The sequence below is a fragment of the Eucalyptus grandis genome, chromosome 11 (genome assembly GCF_016545825.1).
Source record: "Eucalyptus grandis isolate ANBG69807.140 chromosome 11, ASM1654582v1, whole genome shotgun sequence".
NCBI lineage: Eukaryota > Viridiplantae > Streptophyta > Magnoliopsida > Myrtales > Myrtaceae > Eucalyptus > Eucalyptus grandis.
Window position 1 is genome coordinate 41,361,598 of NC_052622.1, and position 14,407 is coordinate 41,376,004.

The window sequence follows — 14,407 nt, forward strand, 5'->3', positions numbered from 1 at the left end:
TATATTTTTATTAGACTTCGCATTGATTCACTGTTGATCAGAAGCATGCCTAGAGCTCGTTTGGCAAAGGTTTCTTGCATTAGTTGTAGTTGTAGAAACAGGTTCCATGACTTTTAGAATGCGGTTGACAAACCACTCATGATCGTAGCATGCTCAAAATTGTGACAATTTATAATGGGTTTGGGGGAGTTGCTTTGTCCAAGTTAAAATTGCTACTTGCTTTAAAACATATATTACCCACGAGTTAGAAAATTTCATTACCAGAGTGCAACACGACTATAATATGTGCACAACCATCCCAATTGAAAAATTACGCTATTTGGGGTAGATTTATAATGCACCGTGCTCAAGTTTAACGAATGGTTAAAGTTAGGTTATGAAACAAAAAATACTTTTATTCATCTCGATAGGAAAAAAGTAGACTTGAGTAAATACTTTCACATTTCTCTCTCTCTTTTCCTAATGGTGCTTTCCAAGTCTTCTAATTCTTGAGACATGGTAATATATACTCACAAAATTTATAACAGAAATAAATTCTTATCAATGGACCGAACTTTATCTTAACAAAATTAAGAGGCTGTATAAATAACTATTTACTTTTTACCCATTGCTTTTCGCTTAATTCAAATAAGGGGATAGAGACACTTTGACTTTTTCTTATCTTATTGCACCCGAAACTTTTACAAAATACAAATTCAGACAAAAAAAATTCACGTATAACTTTTCCATACTTTTTTTTTTTTGAGATTCGGACGATATTCTGAATTTAACTTTTGCTTTTGCCGAAGCATGGATAAACCCGCCCCAGGGTAATTTAAATTAAATTAGCGTTCGCGCTTGTTTTATAATTCTCACCCTTCACATATTTCGACTCGCTTAAATTCGGAATATCCAGGTCGGCAACTCACCCCCTCCAGGCGCAACGGAACAAGCGGCAACCCCCGTGGTCCAGTCGCGACTCGCCACGTGTCCGGCTGCAGCGTAAATTAACGCACCGTAGTGAACACACGCCCCACCTGCATTCCCCGCGCGGGGGAAGGAGCAGAGGCTCCCCGGAAGTCCCGTCAAGTCTCTTCGGTCAATTTTTGAAAGTTCAAAAAAAAACAGAGCAGCACAAGCGCAGCCGGCCCAACCGGATCCCGGTCGGACCGGCTCCTCCCTCGTCTCCTTGCGGTCCCTCCCTCTTCATTTCATCTTCGCTCGCCTCCCCACCTTTTTCCCTCTCCCACTGCGGCCGAAGAAAAAAGCTCCCGACCTCTCTCGCCTTTTCTCTGTTCGATTCGCAGATCTGGTTTTTGAAAATTCCCTTCGGCGACCGACTTTTTCTCCCTCGGAACCCGAACGCTCTGCTCCCGCAAAGTTTGCGCTCCCGTACGTCCCTTCTTCCCTCTCTTCTCTCTCTCTCTCTCTAGCGGGAGAGTTGCTTTAGCCCGTGAAATGCGGTCTCGGATTCTTGAGCTGCACGGGCCCGAGCAGCAGCAGCTCGCGCCTCGGCTTTCTTGTCGCCGATGAGGTGGAGCGGCGTCGTCGTCGTCGATGGAGGCCCCCGCATTTCGCCATAAGAGGTCCAAGCTCTGCGTCGCCGATCGGAACTCCGGCCACACGCTCTCCTCGCGCGGAGGTGAGCTCCTCTCTCTTCCTCTCTCTCTCGCCGTCTGTTCGGGGCTCTGTCGTCGCGTTCGGCTACAGCGGCTGTAGTGGGAGCTGACGAGTCGCGAGCGGCTGAGGAAAACAGTCGGGACGAGGCGTGCGCGGAGTTTGAAATGTGGATCGTCTTCTGCGAATCGCTGTCGCGCTCTCTCCAGATACGGAGGGAAGTTTTCCGCGATCTGTTTGGCTGCTGAGAAAGCGGCGATGCTCGAACCGGGGGGGGACTTAATGCTCGTTTCGCGGCCTATTCTTTTTCCTAAAAACGCGCTGGCGGAGTTGGAAGCGGAGACCGCCTGCTTCTTATCGGAGCGATTCTTGGTTTCTACTTCAGTTTAGTGCGCAATTTCGTGATCGCTTTCGGCGATTTGCGTAATGCCGGAATTCAGCTGCTTCTTCCGAGCTTCGGCTTCGGTCATCCGTCGCTGTTAGGCCCGGTTGTTTAGCAGAAATCTCGCTTTTCTCTCGTGCTGTCGCCATGATTTGGCTTTGCTTTTGTAGAGAGCTCCGGGTTTGATCAAAAATAATTGCGGTGGTTTGACTAATAATTGCCGAGCGGCTCTTTTTTTTCTTCTCTTTCATCTTATCATGCTCTTCTCGAATTTTCCTTTTTTATTTCTTCCTTCATCATGTTATGCTTTCTATATTGTACCCCTCTATTCTTTCTATGTCGGGCCGATTGGTAAAGGTTGTCACTTTCTCTGTTGCTCGTATTCTGTGCCTTGATTGGTAATTTTTCGGGCATCCCATGCTTAGCTCACTGATTTATCAGCCTTGGAATAGTGAATTCTGATGTTATAACGCTTTCATTCCAGGAAACAAGCAATTTCAAAGACAGAGGAACTTTGGTATAGTGGCCTCTGATTCTAGTTCTGAAAGTAGTGGCACTTCAGGCGAAGACTTGGTGAGTTGGCTCCCTTGCTCGTTCTTGTCATGAATATTTTGAACCGGAATCTTGGAAACAACAAATTTCTGACTGTATTTATGTGTTCTTTTTATGTCGTTGTGTCGAGGTGAAGTGCCATATTCATAATTAGCATGAATTACGTATTGTGAAATAACTGTTCTCACCAGATTTACTTGGCTTTGTAGATCATGCTGGATTTACGGTTGAGATCTAGCAAAAAAGCTGCCACCACTTCTGGCACTCCTATGAAGAAATTATTAGCCAATGAGATGTTGCGAGAAACTGGATCCAAGAGACAGTCACCGAGTGTCATTGCAAGATTAATGGGTTTCGAAGGCCTGCCACTTCAGCAGCCTGGTCATAAGCAACAGAAGAGATATTTGGACAATCATCAGTCCGGGAGAAAAGTAGAGAAAGCAGAAAGGAGTAGTGCGTGTTCCAGCCGTCGATCATCTAGGAAAAGCTCAAAGGAGGAGGAAGAATTTAAAGACGTGTTTGAAGTTTCCGAAATGTCAAAGTTACCAAGTAAGAGTTACTTACCAAAAGGGGCTGTGAAGTCTGCCATGACTGAAGCTGAAATGGAATTTATTTGCCAGAAATTTGTTGATGCAAAACGTCTTTCAACCGATGATAAGCTTCGGGATTCAAAGGAGTTTGATGATGCTCAGGTAATGGACTCAAACAAAGATCTCCTCGTTAAATTTCTGCAGCAACCAGATCCACTGTTCACGAAGCATCTGCATGATCTTCAAAGTCCTGAGTTTCAATCACATTTTAGTTCTGCGACTGCTTCAAAAGGTCCAGAAAGAACCAGGAGTATAGATTCAAAACCAGGGAGGGAGAATCCGCCAAGAAGATGTGGCAGATCGCCAAAGATTTATCACGACAAGTTTATTGGTACTCCAGTCAGCGATACAGCTCATGGTACTCTCAAGTCGTCAAAGTTAGAGGGGCAAGTGCTCTCAGATATTCTTCCTACCCAGATTGTTGTTTTAAAGCCAAACCTTGGGAAGGCACATGGTCCTACCAAAAATAGTCTGTCTCCAACTTCGCTTTCGTTTTCTCCTGACGCAAGTCCAAGTTATAGGAATCATCTAGAGTGTCCTGTGGATACGGAGCTTAAGTCAAAGGATTCACGAGAAATTGCCAGAAGAATTACTCGGAAAATGCGGAACAGTTATGGTTCTGGTTCAATCTATATAGCACCTGTCCAATCAGGGGGCTATGCTGGAGATGATAGCTCATCTACCATGTCTCTGAGTGACTCTGCATATGAGTCAGATATGACAGTATTGACGAACACAACTGCATTGACGAATACAAGGTCTGTTAACTGTAAAAACCGATATAAGCACGCATCCTCTTCTACTGAGTCATCTGTGAGTAGGGAGGCGAAAAAGAGACTCTCAGAGAGGTGGAAATTGACTCACAGGTCTCAAGAGATTGGAGAAATTAGCAGAGGTGGCACACTGGCTGAAATGCTTGCTATTCCTGATGGTCAAGTGAGGAGTGCAGATTCAGGTCGAAAAATTGTCCAAGAAGGATTCAAAGTGGAGTTTGCTGGAGGCAATGCATCTGCAAGCTGTGTTGAACCTTTGGGCATCAGCAGCAGAGATGGGTGGAAGGACGTGTGCGTGAATAAGCTATCAAGATCTAGATCTCTTCCTGCTTCATCTGCAGTCTTTGGCAGTCCTAAAAGTGAAGCTCCTTCTGATTCCAGGCACCGGATGGCTAGAGAGATGGTGAGATGGGACAAGATTATGACTGCGAGGGAAAATTTTGATGTCAGAGATAGTTTTGTCAACAGAAAGTTCACACCAAGACATATTGAACGTCATCCTCCTCACTGCAGCAGTGGTGAGAGCAGTGATGCTTCATCAGAGTATCATTTGACTCAGTATAAAAGGAGAAGTGGCCTCAAGGAGATCGATCAGCCTGAACAGAGCCCTGCTATTTCTGAGGCATTTGGGGATGTGGTTCATGTTGGTGTTGCCAATGTGGGGTCAAAGATGGTAACCTCGATTTCCGAACCTTCAAATCCGGAGCATCCATCGGCTAAAGTTAACTCTACTGTCTCCTACGCAGATGATGTCCAGGTATGATTGATACTTAATTCCTTATGTAAGAATGCTTTTTAGGGAGGGAACATTCATAGAAATGCATTTTGTGATATGTGAAATGTAGTCTTGATGCCTGTATGCATTCACCAGCAAATGTTTATTTGTATGCTTGCAAGTAGAGAATTCGTAAGGCTGCTGCATAATGCCTGGGTATTTCATAAGCCAGAGTTTGTCTCTTAGGTGGGCTTCATGGTCATAAATAAGAAAAGTGCTTATTTAGCTGGAGCATGTTGCAAGAAATTTGATCTTTAGCTTTTTATTTTCTGAAGTAGATATAAGTTCTTTAAATTGAGCATCAGTTTTCTTTCTGAAGCCCAGACTTATGTATTCTGATTTAAGACCGACATGTCAGTCAGAAAACTGATGCTTTGCAAATGCATACTTTTCTTATACCTCCTAGATATTCCCAATGTTATCCATGAATGCATTTCTGCTTGTGAAAAGTGCGTTAGAATGGTTTGGATCATCATTTCACTCGTTATCTCTCATTCTTCCAGGGTCCATCTATCAATCCATCTAGAGAGAGTCCAGAACCTGTAATTCATTCAATACCTGAATCTGAATCTTCTGCAAGTTCGAAGGAGGCGGATCAACCCAGCCCAATATCTATTTTGGAAGCTCCTTTTAAGGACGATCTCTCATCGGGTTCTGAATGCTTTGAGAGTCTCAGTGCTGACCTTCATGGTAATCAAATAGCTACTCATTTTTTCCCCGTTCTTGGTACTGATGAAATTTTTCAAGTTATGTTACCTATAAGAGGACTTTTGGGCTGAGAAATATGTGCATTTCTCTTTTTATTTTCCACCTATTTTAGAGGCTGTCATGATGGCGTGACAGTAATTGTTGTGGTTGGCAACCAGTGGAAGTGAAACTGATTTGAGAGTTAAGTAGTTTAAGATGCTATCTACTTTGTCCAGTTTCAAATTTTATCTTTCAGCGGCTTCCGTTCGATAAATTTGTGAGTCACTGGTTTGGTAGAAATGTACCCACTGCTTTAGCCCAATGCTTTTAACGGTAGATTTGATATTTGAGATCAGCATTGAACTTTTCCTGGTTTTGCTACTTCTGTAATTCCAAGTAAATGTTTTTCCTCCAGCTATCGGCTATAATGCTAAAATGCTTCACAACAATTACTGGTCTTAGCCATCAAAGAAAATAGCTAGTTTTTTTTTTTTTTTTTTTAAAGAAAAAAATAATTAGAATTCTTTTTTTTTTAAACTTATTTCTTTCTCATTGTCTACTCTTTTCAAGGTCTTCGCATGCAACTGCACCTACTCAAACTGGAATCTCAAGCATGTACTGAGGGATCAATGCTTATCTCAAGTGATGAAGATGCTGGGGAAGGATTGATGCGTTTCTCAGGAGATAGAGGACTGTACAGAACTGAAGAGAGCTGGGAATCTTCCTACATTGTCAATGTCTTAGTGAGCTCTGGCTACGACAATTCTGATCCTGAAATGTTCATTGCAAAGTGGCACTCTCCTGAGTGCCCCGTGAATCCATTGGTGTTTGAAGAGCTAGAGAAAAGGTACTGCGATGAAAGTTCCTCAAGGTCTGCAAGGAAGCTACTCTTTGACCGTGTTAATTCGGCTCTTGTGGAAATTTACCAGCAACTCATGGATCCGCACCCATGGGTCCATCCACGGGCAGCGAAGTTGGATTTTAATTGGGATAAAGACTCTCTCCAGGATGGTCTGATCCGGTTTCTGACAGGCCAACGGAAGAAGGGCTGCAAAGGCATGCTCGATAAGTTGTTGGCGAGGGAATCACCGTGGTTGAACTTAGGAGATTATATAGATGTCATAGGTAGGGACGTTGAGAGGGTACTGATAGATGATCTTGTAGCTGAAGTACTGTCTATGTAAAGAACTTTATCAGCTTAGGGACTTCCATGTATGCAGATCAAGCTATCGTTCCATGCCATAATAAAGTGAACAAAATTTGTAAGTTCTAAACCCATGCGTGACTGCTTATTTTGGATATTCTCAAAATCAGACAGAATATGAAAATTACTGGCAGATTCGGGATCAGAAATAAATGTTTAGATGTAATGTTAACGGAGCCACCAGAAAAAGCGGGTGCGTGAACAGAGAGCATGTTATATGATTGACTGAAATAAAGCATAACCGAGTCACTTAATTGGATGATGGGCAAGCGAATGATCATGGTTCCTATCTGAAGAATTCTTTGGATTGGTTTTGTTTTGAACCTGGAGAATCCATATAAGAACTAGGTCAGATCGGTCTCTTGGTGCGAAACCAAGCAAGTTAAACCCCAAATGATTTTTAGGACGGCGGAATTGAGTGATGCCTCCAGTGACTTTCATAGAGAAAAATGGGGCAAGTCCATTATGCTTAGCGCAATATACAGTGTACATTTCATCTCGCTTTGGGCAATTTACAATGTAGGAACACTGTTATTTCTTCCAGCATTCAGATTCTGCCGTCCGATCCATTGGTCGAGGACACTGCTGGGGCAAACGGCCAGAACCTAGCGGTTTTCACCTTGGAAACACTTGCCAGGACACTCAAAGGCGTCACATCTCCTACCACCGTCACTTTCTTTGCTGCAGAATCTATGTTGAAGGATGTCACTCCTGCGATTATCGTCACAAAATGAGCAGCTTTCAATCAGTTTAGTTAGAATGACTCCTTAAGAGAACTATGAGACACCGGGAGGGTGCTCCTTGAAAATTTGAAAAGGAGTGATTGCACATGCTCTTACCGGCCATCTTGGACAGATGTTTTCTAACTTTTCCTTCGCACCCTCGACAGTGCAGCGAGACCCTCAATACGACAACCTGCAATTGTAGATCATCACACCTCTCGTCAGTATTCTGTAGAAGGGAATCTGATTCTTAAGTTTCTAAGCTGTGCTCTGAAGAGAACCTTAATAATTCATCTAATGTTTGGATACGAGGGATTATGATTGGTCGAGACAGTCTTAGAATAGTATGACAAGGTGGAACAGTCGTCTTGCTCATCAAATTTGCTTAAAGCTCGTTTCCACTGCATTTTTGTCTATTTAAGATACTTCATACCTCTAGGAAATGTATGTCCGAAGAGAGAGACAGATTACCTGGTCTGAAGTGGGTTTTGAGCGAGAAGAGGATGAGGGATTGGAATTGACGAATCGGTCAAGTTGATCCGAAGGCTGGCTCTTCTTGTGCTCATCCAAAACCGAAGTTAAAACCGAGTCGTCACTGATTAGAACGGTGTCACTTAACAGATATCTGGAGGAACTAGGAGGGGTGCAAAGGTCACCGGGAAGGGCAATTGTCTTTTTGATAGCATCCTTCTGTTTCAAAGATTTTTCCTTGGTGAAATCTTTTCGGCCTTCATTCGATTTTGGTGACGTCTTGCTTTGATCACGAGGAGTTGGCTTGGAAGAGCCTTTCTTGCCGATGTTCTGAAGCTGATGGTGGTGCGGCTTCAGCTGAATTGGTGGTTCATGAGAAGCCGCATGTGCTGCAGAAGCGGGCGATTGTTTGGAGGTCAGTCTCCTCGAATCGGCGATGATGGGGTTGTGGCGGTCGATGGCTCGGCCTCCGAGTCCAGCATAGGAGGATTTATCCATTATGGTGGCTGTGGAAGTCGAAGCTTGGGACGTACAGAGGCTTTGTATTTCCTTCATGTCTTGGGGGGATTGAGGAAAGAGACAGCCAGGGAACTAAAAAGATGATTTGGCCTTCCGCTTCAAAGCTCAAGGCTTCTATTTATCTCTGTCCTCACGGGGGCATTCGAAAATCCTATTGCTCCTTATAAAACTGCCTAGGTAGGACCCGAGTCGAGGTTAAGGTGGTAAACCGCGCCGATCAACGAGTCGAACGGCAATTAGTCCTAACCCCCTAGTGATTCGCCATTGTAAGCCGAAGCACCAGTACCTTAGACCTCGTTCTCTGACTATATTAAATAAAGCGGAAAGCAAACCGAAAGGAGAAGATCCTGGCGCGGAAGTTCAAAAGCATTGATGGGAATAACAGAGGAAAGATGGGCCTGTAACGTTTCTTTTTGGCCAGCGAAAGAGCTGCAACTTTGAAAAGGGGAAACGAAAAGAAAGTGGATAGAGAAGGACGCGGATATATTCTTATGGAACATATTCGGCCAGATAGTGAGCCATCTTCTGGAGAATTTCTTTTCACTGGATTTGGCAAAGATACAGAGCCCACTTTCTTTTTCTTCCTCTCCTTTTTCCTCCCCCCATGAGCTAAGCTCCAAACGCATCTCCTTCACAAGCTTGCAGAATCAGATGCTTCCATGGCTTTCTTCTCTCTTCCTTTTCATTCCTGGGCCTGCCGCTTTTTGAATGCCATCATTATGGCATCCTTGCCGCACTTGAAAGAAGGGTTGCAGTCCTGAGCGTTTGCTTGTACCACAAGATAAAGGAATACATTATTTGCATAGATTGGGTTCTCTTTTGGAGGTATTCTTGTTGCCGGAAACCGCAACAATCAGCTTTGATTCCATTTTGTTAGGAGTACACGCCAGAGGTTCGATACCTTTACTTGGGAAGACCAATAAGAGAGAGCATAAGCCCGAACGCGTTTATTCACTCAAAAGTCTAAGTTAATGACTTATATAAGCTAACTAAGATATAATAATTGCTCTATACTACACTAATTCTTCGGTGTGAGATTTTTCTAACACAACTCATTTACACATGCATCCTAATACTTCTAAATCATCTCTGGTTCTAAACCGATAGGGGAATCACGCAATAAATTTTTTCGAAATATTGATTGATGTGACATTGTCTCACCGGATGAATCAAGCCTTTTCATTTTGTGAATGAAAAAGAATACTCATCTTCAAGATCTAATGAGTGTTTAAGCAAGCGTGATATTTGTGCGTGGAGCTTTCTTAATTATGATTAAAAAGAAAATTGGTGGTTACATCAGGAGGTGACAATAGTGGGAAGTTATTAGAAATGTTTTTTTTTTTGGTAAGGAAGTTATTAGAAATGTTGATTATATCTCTTTTTGATCTTTTTATTATTCAGTGCATGAGCAATTTGAGAAAGTCTCTGAAAATTAGACAAAACTCACTTTTACCTATGGCCAATGGGCCGGCACATTGCACGGCCCGTCACCCTGATGGGCTGGCTCGAGCACATTATGTCGGGCCTAGATTTTGTTTTGTTTTTTTTTGTTTTTCCTTTTATCTAGAAAATTCTTAACAAATTCAAAAATTCAATCTTATTTATACTTCATTCATCATAATTTTGGCAACGAGAATCATAGCAACACAGAAATAAAATTTTCAAATGTCAAGCACAAACTGTGACTTCAATACATCAAATTAAATATATTTATGACTATGTTTGTTCTAACGACTGGGATCTACATACAACCCTTCTCGATGGCAATGACACTTTTTGCCATTTCTTAACACTGTTTGCATACTATGTGACCGTTTATATCTTTGAAGAATTCCCATATGTCCCCTTTTCACCATTGCTTACCCAAAATGGGCACAATGTGGTCAAAATGGGCCATATCTTGTATGGAGAGAGGGAATTGTATACACAGTGTGTTAAACAATCAAATTGTTGAGAACTTTTGAAAGAGGAATACAGGGCGAGAAAAATGAGCAGGAAAAACCTCTAATTTTAAAGAAAATTCTTAGATTTTTTCTAACACTCACGCTGCATCTGTGTGAGGTTTACCTTACTTCATTCAGATGTATTCTCTCAAACGTCCCATCTCCTTTGCTTATGTCCATATATCACTAAACTATCGCATTGATGAAGTATATATTCATCAGCTTCCCCACTCCATTTCCATCTTCTCACCACCATAAAAAGGAGAATGAAAACTTCAAAATTAGACAGTTCGCAAAATTCAGAACTTTCTTCCATTAATTGCATTTTACTGTGGATCAGTCACTCTTCAATGTCAAAAAAAACGCCGCTTTTAGAAGGGTCGAAATGAGTGCCCTTGATAAGAGTCTTTGGTCTGTGAAGGTCCACGCTAATTAGCCTTATGCTTGGAAGAGGATGTTGAGGCTGCCCTATCTGTGTTAAAGCCTTGTATTAGGTACTAAGTTGGCAATCGGTCACGACCCATTCTCATGGTTTCATAATTGCCTAAGGTCTCTTTCGCACAAGTATTCTCATAATGTCTTGAACGGTCCATTACACGGCCAGAGTTTCGGCGCTGTTGGTGAGGGAAAACGACTGGTTTTGGCCAACATCTACTGAGAGATTTGATGCTATTGTTCACATTCAGTATAGGGAGTTTCCACCAAGCAATGAATTGGTTTTCTCAGTTGCTGTTCGTGAGATGCTTGGCATGAATTCAGACATTGCTCGTGAAGCCTCTCGGCATCAATGTAATCTGGTTTTCATGCAACAATTCTAGCCATGGTTCGTAAAGTGGATGGCGATTCTTAACAGTTTGCCCACTCGTGAGTGAACGACTAGACGGGAGGCTTCAGGTTTCAATGTCTTGTTCGTTACGTGCATCTCCTGATGTCTCGAGAAATCATCTGAACTTCAAATTTCCTCTGCCATTTGAAGCACTCCTCTGAAGGGAAAGTGTCTTGATGTTGAAGATGGCTGCAGATTCGTTGTATATATCATCAGCCATTTGCATCAAAATAGCTCTTTATAACCGGATTCCACTGTAAACTCATTCATTTAAAAGTTAATGATCCTCAGATCCATGACCATTAACGCCCATTAGTTAATGATCCTAACACATACTTCAGGATTTTCCTTGAAAAGGCTAATAGTATTCTATGGATCCCTAAAGAGTTGGTCGAGTGGTTAAGTGCTTGAATCAGATATGATAAATCTCGTGTTTAATCCACCTTCAGATTAAACTTGAGGATGAAGCTCACCGTTTTACTGATGGAGCTGAACCTGATGCGTGTGGATGGGTTGATCTGCGTGTTTGCGTGAACATTAATGCGAGGCCAAAGGTTGAATATCTCGTGCTGATGACTTCTTATCCTCTATGTCTGTTAGAGGTGATGGATGCTCTTTGAAAAACTAGTGTAAGTGGCTCGTGGGTGTTGATATAACCTGAAGTCCATGGGTGCTCTTTTCGCTTTCTCTGTGTATTACCGAGACATAACACCTTTATCAACTCTCTTTTGTCGGATATTAGGGATACATGATCAATTCTAATATGAGACACTTTCGCTACGTTTGGTCGTCCAGACTTTTAATAATCATAAGACTGGATTTGATAAGATATGAAATCTAGAGGATTTTGTTATATCTTATTCATTGTTTAATGATTATAATAATAAAGTCGATATATTCACATCATATTATATATATTATTTGGTATAAATGCCATATGAATCACAAATTTAAAAAATGGAGATGGTAAAAATTTCTTATTATGAATATTAAAAATCCTATTCACTTTTATTCCAACTCATTATAAGATAATTTTATCCTATTTGTATCTCTTTTATATCCCACTTTGTCATATTTTGATTAATGACCAAACGCGGGATATGATAAATTTTATTATATCATGAATTTTATCCCGACCGCCAAACATAACCTTTGAGATATTTGTATCGTTGTTGTTTTAAAATAAGACTCAGTATGAATTCTAGGATTTTTAACAATTATAATAAATTTTGGAATTATCCCAAATAAGATTGAAATTTAGGAGATTTTGTTATATCTTATCCACTATTTAATGATTACAATAATAAAGTCGATATATTCACATTATATTATATATATTATTTGGTATAAATGCCATATGAATCACAAATTTTAAAAATGGAGATGGTATAAATCTCTCGCGATACTCTTATCTACTTTATTTTTATTTTATTTTCCTCTATTTTAATTTATTTCTTTTTTATTTCTTTCTTCTCCTTCCATCATTCTCTAATAAAATTTTATTATATAGAAAATTGTACAAATATACCTAAAATACTAAACCACCTAAAATATGTAATAAATATATATCTATATATTGAATTTATATTATAAGAAAAAATAAATTCGAACATATAAATAAAAAAAAATTCTTATTTTTCGTTATTTTGAAATACTATAATTCAAAAATATTATTTATATTGAGATATAATTTTAATTTGTTAATTTAAGAAATTTGTTATTTGACAAAAAAATTTCTTATTATGAATATTAAAAATTCTATCAACTTTTATTTCATCTCACTATAAGATAATTTTATTCGGTTTGTATTCCTTTTATATCTCATTTTGTCATATCTTAAGTAAGCACCAAATGTGGAATATGATAAATTTTATCATATTCTGAACTTTATTCTGACCGCCAAATGTAACATTTGAGATATTTGTATCACTGTTGTTTTAAAGTAAGACTTAGTATGAATTTTAGGATTTATAACAATTATAATAAATTTTGGAATTATCCCAAACATACAAGGAAAAAAAAGGAAAAAAAAATTTGGACCATTTCTCGATTTGTGCGTGTCATCCTTGCGCAGGGGCCATGCTAATCTTCTCTGTATCGTTCCAATTTTAGCGGATGTCTCCGAAGAGACAATCTCTTCCCCCTCGGTTGGACAATATAAACTGAGGCACATGAGTGTCGACGGCCGATGTGGGACTCGTCCTAGCTTTTTACTTGGCCATTGAAGCTTCCTTCGCTGAATTTTCTTTTATTGGCCCACGCCAATACAGACAATGGGCTGGGCTTAGCCCAATGAGTAATCCACTTGAAAAGGGAGGATTTTACCGACCGTGAAGGAGGAGATGGCGGACAAGAGTGGACGGTGCAGAGAAAGAGACGCCTCCTTGGCTTTTCGAGAAGTGGGGTTGTTGTTTGGAGAGAATAAGGATCACATTATGCGGAGGAACAAAAAGGGTATCGGGTCGATCCAGCATATTTACAGGACCGAGCCTGTCGTGTCGATGTTGTCCCTGCCAAGAAGATGAGACGTCGTTGAATTGTATAGGTAAGTGGCTCGACTGTGGGAATGAATGAGACGTCGCAGTTTATGTCCATCAAGATCTCGCGGTTGGTGTGATGTGATGTTCCAACATTTTGACTCGGTCCATCTGCCTTTTCCATCTCTCTTTGAATGGAGATTAATGGCTCACAGCGGGGGACGATGGCTTTGGCATCTCAGATATTATTTTCACGTGGAAAGAACGGGACATTTTGTAAACATTTAAAGTTTTCATGGCGTGCTTCCAAGCATGATACACAAATTCAATTTTCAGAATTGGGATAAGTGTACGGGAAATTTTAAAGTTTGCTGTGAAAGTGTGCTAGTCCTAAAAGTTTCAAAAAAATATAATTAAATCTTAAAACTTATTAAATTGATGCAATTAAGTCGTTCCGTTGATTCTGTTTAAAAGAAAATGATGACGTGTAATTTTTTTTTATTTTCTTTCTTTTAAGTAGCATTTTTTTATTATTTCACTCCCCAAATTTTATATAATTTAGATTTAAAAAAACTAAAATTTCACTAAAGAAATGAAATAAAATAAAATAAAATAAAGAGCCATAAGGCCCTTTGCAGGCGAAGGTCCTTGGGGTCTCGCCGATGAGCATTTTGTTTGCAGAGGATGGTGGGAAACTTGTCAAGAGAGGCCTGACCTCACTTCGAAGACCATTCGAGATCGATTGTTCCGATTTCGAGTCAAATTCGAACACGAGCTATTCGGCTACTCGAACTCATGCTCGCCAGTCGCCAATGCCCAGTTTTATAGGCTCACGAATCTAATCGAGTTTCTATAGATTTTTCATATATATATATATATATATATATATA

At 40.5% G+C, this 14,407-nt stretch overlaps 2 protein-coding genes and 1 non-coding gene across 3 annotated transcripts; 1 reads left to right on the top strand and 2 right to left on the bottom strand.

The window, feature by feature from the left end:
• The first annotated feature begins 1,200 nt into the window (after window positions 1–1,200).
• LOC104426503 (hypothetical protein) lies at window positions 1,201–6,629 on the top strand. The gene is made up of 5 exons (XM_010039577.3): window positions 1,201–1,621; window positions 2,463–2,551; window positions 2,740–4,650; window positions 5,172–5,358; window positions 5,926–6,629. The coding sequence occupies exons 1-5, from the start codon at window positions 1,537–1,539 to the stop codon at window positions 6,537–6,539; spliced, it is 2,886 nt and encodes a 961-aa protein (XP_010037879.2). The 5' UTR covers window positions 1,201–1,536; the 3' UTR covers window positions 6,540–6,629.
• A 344-nt stretch (window positions 6,630–6,973) lies between these two features.
• Window positions 6,974–9,039, bottom strand: LOC104426504 (protein SODIUM POTASSIUM ROOT DEFECTIVE 3). The gene is made up of 3 exons (XM_010039579.3): window positions 7,753–9,039; window positions 7,399–7,474; window positions 6,974–7,270 (listed from the first exon to the last, which is right to left on the bottom strand). Exons 1-3 carry the CDS (start codon window positions 8,305–8,307, stop codon window positions 7,107–7,109), a joined length of 795 nt encoding a protein of 264 aa, XP_010037881.2. The 5' UTR covers window positions 8,308–9,039; the 3' UTR covers window positions 6,974–7,106.
• Window positions 9,040–13,068: 4,029 nt separating this feature from the next.
• On the bottom strand, window positions 13,069–13,171 carry LOC120290100. Its single transcript, XR_005547973.1, has one exon. It is a non-coding gene; the product is annotated as a U6 spliceosomal RNA (small nuclear RNA).
• Between the last annotated feature and the right edge of the window lie 1,236 nt (window positions 13,172–14,407).

What these genes read in the sequence shown, in the direction of transcription:
- LOC104426503 (XM_010039577.3), top strand. Translation starts at nt 1,537, where the DNA reads ATGGAGGCCCCCGCATTTCGCCATAAGAGGTCCAAGCTCTGCGTCGCC. An exon ending in CCTACGCAGATGATGTCCAG is followed by an intron (nt 4,651 to 5,171) that starts GTATGATTGATA and finishes TCATTCTTCCAG; the next exon opens with GGTCCATCTATCAATCCATC. An exon ending in TCTCAGTGCTGACCTTCATG is followed by an intron (nt 5,359 to 5,925) that starts GTAATCAAATAG and finishes ACTCTTTTCAAG; the next exon opens with GTCTTCGCATGCAACTGCAC.
- LOC104426504 (XM_010039579.3), bottom strand. Translation starts at nt 8,307, where the DNA reads ATGAAGGAAATACAAAGCCTCTGTACGTCCCAAGCTTCGACTTCCACA. An exon ending in CAAAACCCACTTCAGACCAG is followed by an intron (nt 7,475 to 7,752) that starts GTAATCTGTCTC and finishes CTACAATTGCAG; the next exon opens with GTTGTCGTATTGAGGGTCTC. An exon ending in ACATCTGTCCAAGATGGCCG is followed by an intron (nt 7,271 to 7,398) that starts GTAAGAGCATGT and finishes CGATAATCGCAG; the next exon opens with GAGTGACATCCTTCAACATA.